The sequence below is a fragment of the Nicotiana tabacum genome, chromosome 19, assembly GCF_000715075.1.
Source record: "Nicotiana tabacum cultivar K326 chromosome 19, ASM71507v2, whole genome shotgun sequence".
NCBI lineage: Eukaryota > Viridiplantae > Streptophyta > Magnoliopsida > Solanales > Solanaceae > Nicotiana > Nicotiana tabacum.
In genome coordinates this window covers 44,604,643-44,613,885 of record NC_134098.1, presented here as the reverse complement: position 1 = coordinate 44,613,885, position 9,243 = coordinate 44,604,643, and the positions used below count along the sequence as shown (strand labels likewise).

At 38.4% G+C, this 9,243-nt stretch overlaps 2 protein-coding genes across 4 annotated transcripts; one reads left to right on the top strand and one right to left on the bottom strand.

Moving 5' to 3' along the window:
* The first annotated feature begins 951 nt into the window (after positions 1–951).
* Positions 952–4,669, top strand: LOC107788254 (small ubiquitin-related modifier 1). Of its 3 annotated transcripts, none has more exons than XR_001648566.2 (4): positions 952–1,125; positions 3,944–4,093; positions 4,174–4,350; positions 4,486–4,669. XR_001648566.2 is itself a non-coding variant. In XM_016609927.2 (4 exons), exons 1-3 carry the CDS (start codon positions 1,030–1,032, stop codon positions 4,246–4,248), a joined length of 321 nt encoding a protein of 106 aa, XP_016465413.1. In that variant the 5' UTR covers positions 952–1,029; the 3' UTR covers positions 4,249–4,277; positions 4,486–4,669. The 3 variants fall into 3 exon arrangements, 2 of the variants coding, with proteins under 2 accessions (XP_016465413.1, XP_016465412.1); XM_016609927.2 differs by having other exon boundaries at positions 4,174–4,277; XM_016609926.2 differs by lacking the exon at positions 4,486–4,669 and having other exon boundaries at positions 4,174–4,445.
* A 763-nt stretch (positions 4,670–5,432) lies between these two features.
* On the bottom strand, positions 5,433–7,416 carry LOC107788255 (uncharacterized). The gene has a single exon (XM_016609929.2). It carries the CDS (start codon positions 6,624–6,626, stop codon positions 5,754–5,756), a length of 873 nt encoding a protein of 290 aa, XP_016465415.1. The 5' UTR covers positions 6,627–7,416; the 3' UTR covers positions 5,433–5,753.
* Between the last annotated feature and the right edge of the window lie 1,827 nt (positions 7,417–9,243).

Sequence of the window (9,243 nt, the reverse complement as noted above, 5' to 3'; positions counted from 1 at the left end):
ATTTTTAAAAGTCTGACCAAACACTAATTACTATTCAGAAATATTTTTTAAATTAATTAATCAAACACAAATCGCTTCTCACCGAAAGTATTTTTGAAAAAAATACTTATAAGAAAAAAACAATTATCAAAATAAGCTTAATTTAGAAGCTTGGCCAAACAGGCTATAAACGATCACAATAAATTTCAAACAAACAATTTAGCAACTACCTTGTAAATAATATATAAATGTTATCAATAGAGAAGGAAAAAAAATGTTTAGCAGGAAATACAACTTTTATGTGCTCTAGCCACGTGATTATCGTAAATACTTACTCGCACTCTATATTTACATCAAATCAAGTAATTTAATCTTAGTTGATTTAAAGTTAAGAATATATATAAAATATAGTAATTTTTTTTGTATTTATTAATTTATCATAAACATAGGAAGCAGATAAGATTTTACCCATAATTAGAGCCATAAAATCTTCCATTCTCCTTTTTATTTTATTTTTTATTTTTTTCTGAATTAATGACAATGCCCATGGTCCGTCATCGACCATGGATAAGGAAGAAATAAGAATCCATCTGAACCTTTTTGCAAGTGGCAACCTGCAGGGGACTACAAAATTCCAAGCGTATTTCCCTTCCGAGCCGTCAGATTCTTTCTGGCACCTATCCTGACCGTCAATTCGGTGCTCTCCTCTTTTCCTGGTCAAGATCATCGATTCCCTCGTTTTTTCCATTACAGCCCGGAATTCAAATATATATTGAATATAGTTTATTTTGCTTTCCCACTCTCAGGTTTATAACAAAATTCTTCACTCGCGTCTACCACGTGTAGTTAAGTAGATTGCGACGCCGTTTTGTGTATCTATTTTCCATAATACCCTTGACAGTTGTTTCTCTGCGCGTGGCAAAAAGGAAGCGCTGAGCGTATTAAAGGAGCCCTTTGGGTATTTTCTCAACTCAAGAGATTTTTTTGCTTTGATTCTCACTGTAAAAAGAAAACCCTCGGCGGAAGAACAATAGTAGAAGCGCGATCATCATGTCGGCTAGCGGCGGCGGTAGTGGTGGCGCAGGAGAGGAAGAGAAGAAGCCTAACGATCAGGCGGTTCATATCAATCTGAAGGTTAAGGGTCAGGTATACTCATTGTCGACGTTTTAATTGTTTAACATGTATTTTTATCTCTTTACTTCCATCTGTGTTGATTTTCATGTACATATGCTCGCATACAGCTGTGATTTCGTTCTCAGGATAGTTCTTGTGATTATTTTTGTTTTCGGCAATGATGAAAAAACTCGTGTAGTCAAGCAGTTTTATACTGATAAAGGATGCAATTCTATTAATCCATGATTCCTTTGAATCTGCATGTGGTTCGATGATACATAATCATGAAGTTAATCGGGCTGATGGATTTCATGTTTCTGCACGCACTGGTGAGGGTGTTGTGCACTGTAAGCTGTGATTTACCGTACGAGTGTACGTACGGTGTTTTGGGTAGATTTGTTTACAGAGAAACCAAAACCGAGCCATATCTTGCTGTATTTTTTTTAAAAATAAATTTAAAACCAAAACAACTATTTACCATGTAAAGCTGAGGTTTGGTTTGGAAAACTCGGGAGTTGGTAGAAGGTCTGGGCAGTGTGAGCAGTTAAGAGACCAAACTTTTTGAATATGACTTAATAAAGCTCTTACCAGTGGCGGAGCCACATTGAACCAAGGGGGTGTCGAGCGCTGAAAAATTACACTATATTGCTAGATAATTTTTTATATTTTATGTATATTTACTATACTTTGACTCCCCTTGACATTTCAATGTAGCTAATTATTTATTTTTTGACATCACTTGATGAAAATTCTGGCTCCGCTGGGCTCTTACTATAATATTTCATACCTGTTGCAAATCAATCGTTTTTGTGTGAAGGTAGTGTCCAGGTTAGTTTGCGCCCGCCTCGAGTATTCTATCGGGTACCTGTTACCTCCCACCAATATAGGTACCGGGCAATTTTGCCCACCAATTCTTAAAAGATGAATATCATCCAGTGTTTTTTTGCCTCCGTTGGGGTATAAACTTGAAGCCTTATGGTTTTACTTCCACTTTATTAACCACTAGGCCACACTCTTAGCTGTTAGTGTAGATCATAACGTACTGTACATAAATGGAGAAATGCAGTTTGGATCTCTTCTTACCCCCTATACCATTATTTTTCCCGCTTTGGTAATGTTTGTCATGTACATAAGCAAGACATGGAATGAATAATGAGTGGGATGGAAGTAATCCAAACCTCAACTTAGCTGGCTTAGTGACCCTCTTCTTTTTCTTTTTACTGTGGTATGTTATGAATCTGTGTGGTTAACATTGGGCAGTTACATAAAACCTAAATGAAACCATCATAATGATTATTTTTACAAGTTGAAAACTGTAAGCTACAAACTTATAAAAGAAATATGTTTCTGCTCAGTTTAGTTTGTTGATTGTACAGTTTTTCTGCTCACCACTAAATTTTCTGCCCTCACCTTCTTTTTTCTTCTTTCCTTTTGGGTCTCATTCTGTTCCATTTCATGCTCATAAATTGCAAGTTCCAGTAAATTCTCAAATATTATTTTATCTGTTCTGTTTATATCTGCTCTGTTCAATATACATGCTAAGCTGCGTTCTTGAGTAATATATAGGTCTTATTGCCCAGGTTAGCTCTACCATTCTTTGATTTCCATGTAAGAAATGATTTGAGTCTATAGTCTGTCCGGAATCTGGATAATAAGAATTTTTCCTTAGACATGGAAGGATTCTTGTTATTAATTGGACATGTCAATAGGATGCTGGAGGATAGAAGTATTCTATGCTAGGTGTGGGAGTACTGGGCTTGGGTGTGACCACGAGGAATACAGTATCTTTTGCTGTAGAGATAGGACTTGGAAGAGGGCACTCAGTGTGGGGGCAGACATATCTTCCGACACAGTCTATTCTGTGATGACAGGAATGGTATTTGATTTTGTTGTTTACCTTCTACTGCTAACGCTGTTTAGAAAACCTCAGCGATGGGTCAGTCCCTCTATGGATGAAAACATGCATCCAATGCTCAAACCATAATTAAGGGAAAGTAGATTCACTTAACACAACCACATGTATTAGTTAATACTTTTACTTACCATAAAACCAAGAGGAAAAATAAAAAGAAACCCTCCATGTATTAGTATTTTGTTGCAAACTTCAAAGTAATCTTCTGTTATCCTCATGATGAGTGTCATTGGTATAGGCAATATTTTTTGGAGCATTGCACATTCAATGTTTTTTTTTATCACGTCGGATAATGTAGCCTTCTCTTTTTCTAGACCCTCTTGTGCTGGATAAATTGCTTAAACGCTTTCTCATGCTGTACTCTGTGGTTGTTAATATTGTGGTAATGGTAATAGTTTAACACATTTACTCTTGAGGGAAATAAGTGACTTGTCTAGATTAACCTGGCCTCCATGCCAGGGGGCCAGGATCATTGATTGCTTGAATCTTACCTTGCTCGAATGTGACAGATAATATCGTTTAGTTAGATGTATTTCATAGTAGCTGCATGGAATGTAGACTCCGAAGCAGCAAACTGCACTTAACCTATTTCTCTCCCTTTCTTTTTTCCTTTCATTAAATCGCGTGGTTGTGAGTTTGTTGAGTCGTATGTTATGTGGCCCCAATGTGCATTTTTCCAAACATTTGCTTCTTTGTATTGCGTTGGTTGGCATTCTTTTGCCATAGTTTGTGTCCTCCCTCAACCTAAAAACGAGGAAGAGAGTATGAGAAGATGGAATTGAGGAATCATTTTCATATTGAATTGTGTGTTTTTTTCATTCGTAGTTTCCATCAATTCTTGCATGCAGGATGGACATGAGAAGATGGAATTGAGGAGTCATTTTCATATTGAATTGTGTGTTTTTTTCATTCGTAGTTTCCATCAATTCTTGCATGCAGGATGGACATGAAGTGTTTTTCAGGATCAAGCGTAACACACAGTTGCGCAAGCTCATGAATGCTTACTGTGACCGTCAGTCAGTTGACATGAACTCGATTGCGTTCTTATTTGATGGCCGCAGGCTTAAGGGAGAGCAAACTCCTGATGAGGTACTGAAACACTTCACACAACTTGTCTTGTTTAACCAACTTATATTTATCTCACATTCTTTTCTACAATTGTTGAATAGCTGGAGATGGAGGAGGGTGATGAAATCGATGCAATGCTACATCAAACTGGAGGCTATGATGCTGGATGCTGCTAATTGTTTACTTGGTGGTTATATGGTTATAGGTTGGTTGTTAGGGTGAACGCTTTGGAGTGTTGGTTATTACTCTCCCATCTGCCTAAATGGTGGTGTATGAATGTTAGTAGTATTAGTTTTCAGTACTAGACGATGGCTTCCAAATAGTTTTCACTTTCCATCAGCAATTATCAGAGTTTACTCTGAATATGGTTTCAGATTGTGTCTTGCATCTCACTTTGCCTAATTATATTTCAGGCCTGTCGTAATGATAAAACATTAACATCTTGCAAATGCTGAAACTAGGGCTATCTAAGAGGAGGGTTCTGGAGACTTTACGGGAGGGAAAGAATTCAAGGTTACGAAGTGCCTTTTATTTTATTTAAATGTAATATAAATATTATATTTTTGACATAAGTTAAAAGTATTTATTTGTAGTATATTTCGTGGTTTTGCAACAACTCTTGGTATCAAATTTAAAGCACATGCGTTAGTAAACTTACAAAAAATTGGTAACTTCATAAATGTAACAAACCAACCATAGGAGGATGGCATTAATGATGGTTGACCAACTCCTCATCCAATACCTAATTAGCTATTAAAAAATATGTTAAAGCATCTGGTATTTCATATCATCTGGCAGTGCTTCATTGGATGATAAAACTAGTTTGTCTTACATTTTGATCTTTAACAATCCTTAATGATTGGCCGGCACCTTTCACCATTAAGGTGACTACCAAAACCTCATTTAAGGTGAGATGCAAATTAAGGTTGCAAAGACCTGATTAATGGTTACAACTGCTTAATTCCCGTTTTATGGTTAATCCTATTGATGTTCATAAGCATTAAACTAATCAGAGGGATGGAAGTTAACAATATAGTGAATTACAGTTTCATCCTGCACCAATTTAAGTTAGAGCAAAAATCACCCAATCGACCTAAATGTTAAAAGAAAAATATCTTAAGATACCGTAAGGTAGCTGTGGAGGGATTTGTCACAAATGATTACATGTTGGGTTGCACGTATTGGAATAGGAGTAAGACATTATTAAATGTCCCACTATCTGGACTAAGTTGTCAAGTCCTTCTCAACACAAGCTTGACAGCTATTCTCCCGCGACTTTTTCCTACTTCCAGAAAGCAAAAGAGAAAGACAATTCCAGAAATTCATATTCATATATGAGGGTAAAGTAAAAACGTCCATGTGACCCAAAATAAGACCTTTGTTTCTTCTCTCTGATTTTCTATTCAAACTTTGAATATTAGTCCATACAAGACAGAGGTACAATATACACAAAGGATACCAAGGACCATAATCCTATTCATGCCTGACAAATATTCACTAGCTAGTAATCACTGATTCACAAAAGACACTAAATTGGGCTAACTCAGAAAAGGATATAGAGACCAATGTAAGAATGCAACATTGAAACAAGATGGGGGAACCAAGAAGAAGAGAAAATAAATTAAAATTAACGAGAAGGCTAAACATTGAAGCTGTGGAAGTTGAAATGGTTTCCAATTGATCAGAAAATGTCGAGAACTTCCAAAATGAAATTGTTGCAGAGAGGACAATTACCCCTTTGAACCCAGAGCTCCCTACAACACAACCTGCAAAATGTATGTCCACATGGTATAAACGCAGCACCCTTATGTCTCACCATACACACACAACAATTGTTATATTCTCCGCCGGCACCGACACCGGCGCCGGCGACGGAAACTCCATTATCATCAACCTCTTCCTCATCATCGTCATCTTCTTCATCTCCATCTCCTATCATATACGCTGACCCATCTCCATCATTCTCTGCTAACAACGCCATTAATGACATCCTCACCGGTTCTTCTCCTCCGGCATTTTCCCCTTCACTTTCTTCCTCTTCTGCAGTTTCATTTCTGCTCGAATTTCTTCGCAATATTCTCTGTGACCCAGATGCAGAAACCTCCCGCTGACCGAAATTTTCAACGGGCAGGTCCTCTGGGTAAGCAACAGCGTCGAGGGGAGGAGGTGACCGAGGGGACAACCGACGAGACATTATTATCGGATTGCTATTACCCTGTTGAATGGAAATATTAGAAGTCCAGGTGTCGGCAGCACGTTTAAGACGGAGTTTGCTCCTGAAATGTTTCCAAGTTTTTCGAGTTTTTCTGCTACTGTTGGGATCCTCTTGAATGATATCAAGAAGAGTTCTGTTGGAGGAATGGACAGGGGAAGAAGAAGAAGAACATTCTGGTTTGTTGCTCAACACAGCGCCTAGCGTAAGACCTGCTGTAATATTATTGTTGTTTTCTTTGACTCTGAGGAAATCTCCGAGGTTAGGAGTATCGATTTTATCATTGAACATCAATGTTCTTAGACTACTACTGTTGCCGCTGCCACCAGCGGCGCTTTCCATTCAAAAGTTAAAGTTCAGTTAGATATCAGGCAAAACCAAAAATCAATTAAGAAGTTTTGGCACGGAACTGAAATGGGGAACTTCTTATTTTGGGATTGGAAACTTCGTAATAGAGATTCGTGACAAATATCTTGGAGACCGGAAAAGGGAATAAAAAAATGATGAATTTTGACATGAAAGGAAAATGACAATGGAAGAGACTCAGATCTGTGGAAATTGAGGCAATTTATTCAATACATAGAAAAGGGGAGAAGAGGAAAGAAGAAAGCGTAGAGGGAAAGACATAGGATTCCTCAGGGGGGAGGTGACCCATGGGATCAGAACTCAGATCTGGGGTATTGTACTTTAGGTATAGCAGCTCAATCAATGAAGAAAGAAGAAATACGTTAAAAGAACAGACACAGTTCTAAAAAGAGAGAGATGAAACAAAAAAGATAGAGAGAAGGGGTGTATGTGGGGGGGAGGAGACAGGATGAAGCAGAAAAGCTTTTGCGTGGACGTTGTGAAATGAAATCTCACTCTACCTAGAAATTGGCATTGACGGGGTAATTTGGATTGGAAGGTCCCCCCCACCAATTTATTTCATCTACACAATCCAATTCCAGCTCTCTTTGTCCATTTTCTTCGTCACAGGAAAAGTAACATCCAATTTCTGGTTTTTCACTAATTGATTAATTTGGTGAATAGGATAATGCTTGGTGATTAGGCATTAGAACGATCATCCTGTCTTTGAATGCAATACCATTTTAATCCTTATCCCGCGCCTTAAAGTATCATTGATTAATTTTTACACAAATCGGATTATGATGATTCTCTAGACAAACTAGTCTTTTAGAATTCTATAAATCACATGACTCTAATGAGTTCTTCTTTACCCGAAAAACGGATAGAGTGAAATTTATACGTAGTTCTAAGGGTATGTGTATAACTTAATACGAATTGGAAAAATAAGTAAAAAAATATCGAATATTAACTGTAAAAAGGAATGAATACAAACCCAAATTGAGTAGAGAATGATTGATAAATGAACAAGATGAATCAATATCAAAAGCCCAAAAAGGATAATATTTGCTATATGCTATGTAAATCTCAATAATCTCTGAATGTGAGAATGTATGAATGTCTCCCCCTCTTACACATGATAGCCACTCTTAATATAGTGGAGGAATCATACTTTGGATATCATTAAAAATACATAGTGGGGATCCCATGATAGATTAGTTAATTAGCTTTTCCTTGATTTCCACCGAGTTTCTCTTCCCTATTGCGGCTACAACGACTCTTTGTCTCTTGGCTCGATCTTGGTTGGTCTTGGCATTGGTCGGTCTCTGGGTCTCGAGCTTGATATTGACTTGAGCTCGATTGGTCTCTGGGACTCGAGCTCAATATTGACTCGAGCTCGATATTGATTCGGGCTCGATATTAATCGGTCTCTGGGTCTCGATCTCGATATTGACTCGAGCTCGGTATTTGATCGGTTCCTGGATCTTGAGCTCGATAACCCAACTTTACATCACAGCTCGATAGTATAATAACGACCCTCAGTCCATCATGCTCCAATCTTGACTAATCACACGAAGGGCAAACTCGGTTTTGACCGTATACAGATAGTCCCCTCGTTTCTCGAAAAGAAGGTGGCGAGAAACGATATGATTTTTCAACCTCTGACTAAATACATACTGACGTTTGCGTCGAGCCCGATTGTAACGTATGTGACAAATGTCCCATCGGTCCAGTTACCAAGGCATTAAATGCGCGTTAGTCGATAGTCGGCCACTGCCAATTTTGAACCGTCACTGTGAAATCTATAAATAGCCCTCTTCTTCATAATTTCAAACTTTTACCTTCAAATCTCATTTCATTCCAATCTTCACGGTTCTTCGTCTTCCCCAAAGCTCTCTATTTTCAGATTTTGGAATTTCTTTGCTTGTTCTTCTCAAAATACCAAATACTTCACTCTCCCTTCTTCTTTGTTCATAACAATTTAGATGGCAAAAATATCTAAAACTGTTTCGCAGAAAGAGCTTGCTTCCTCATCTCGACCGGTCGGCGAGAAAACAGTGGTGGAGCCACGCCTTGAAGAACTTGTTCCTGGGAGGTGCGTTATTGATTCCGATTTTAAGGTCGAGAAACCCTCATCGGTTGCTGGTCGATGCGAGCCGGTATCGAGATATATATGCTTGATTCCAAAAAGTCTTCTTGACCTAGTGAAAAACAATTGCAATTGGGAAAATAAAGAGGTCGTGATACCGGCACCGGATGGGGCGATCATTACCTACATGGAAGGGTACCTGAGTGTTTACACTTATCCTTTCACGCTGGGTCCCCTTGATTCAGTCATCGTCGATTTTGCCAAGAAGTACCAGATGACCCTTGGTCAAATTCACCCTTCTTTCTGGAGGATTGTGATACTGCTTCGTTTCTTTGTGAGCAAAATCGACGGGCTTCTCTTCGCCCTCGACCACCTCGTAAGATTATATAGCCCTCGTCTTTACCTAGGTGGGCTGATAAAGCTTCAATGCCGGGCCACCAAGGCGTTCACCTCGAGCATAGATGAAGACAAAGATCGGGGTTGGATGAGCCGGTTCGTTCGAGTGAAGACCTCGGACCTAATCCT

Excerpts from the sequence above, each read along its gene's own strand:
- LOC107788255 (XM_016609929.2), bottom strand. The coding sequence starts at position 6,626 with ATGGAAAGCGCCGCTGGTGGCAGCGGCAACAGTAGTAGTCTAAGAACA.
- LOC107788254 (XM_016609927.2), top strand. The coding sequence starts at position 1,030 with ATGTCGGCTAGCGGCGGCGGTAGTGGTGGCGCAGGAGAGGAAGAGAAG. Across the intron at positions 1,126-3,943 it reads ATCTGAAGGTTAAGGGTCAG|GATGGACATGAAGTGTTTTT; the intron begins GTATACTCATTG and ends TCTTGCATGCAG. Across the intron at positions 4,094-4,173 it reads GAGAGCAAACTCCTGATGAG|CTGGAGATGGAGGAGGGTGA; the intron begins GTACTGAAACAC and ends ATTGTTGAATAG.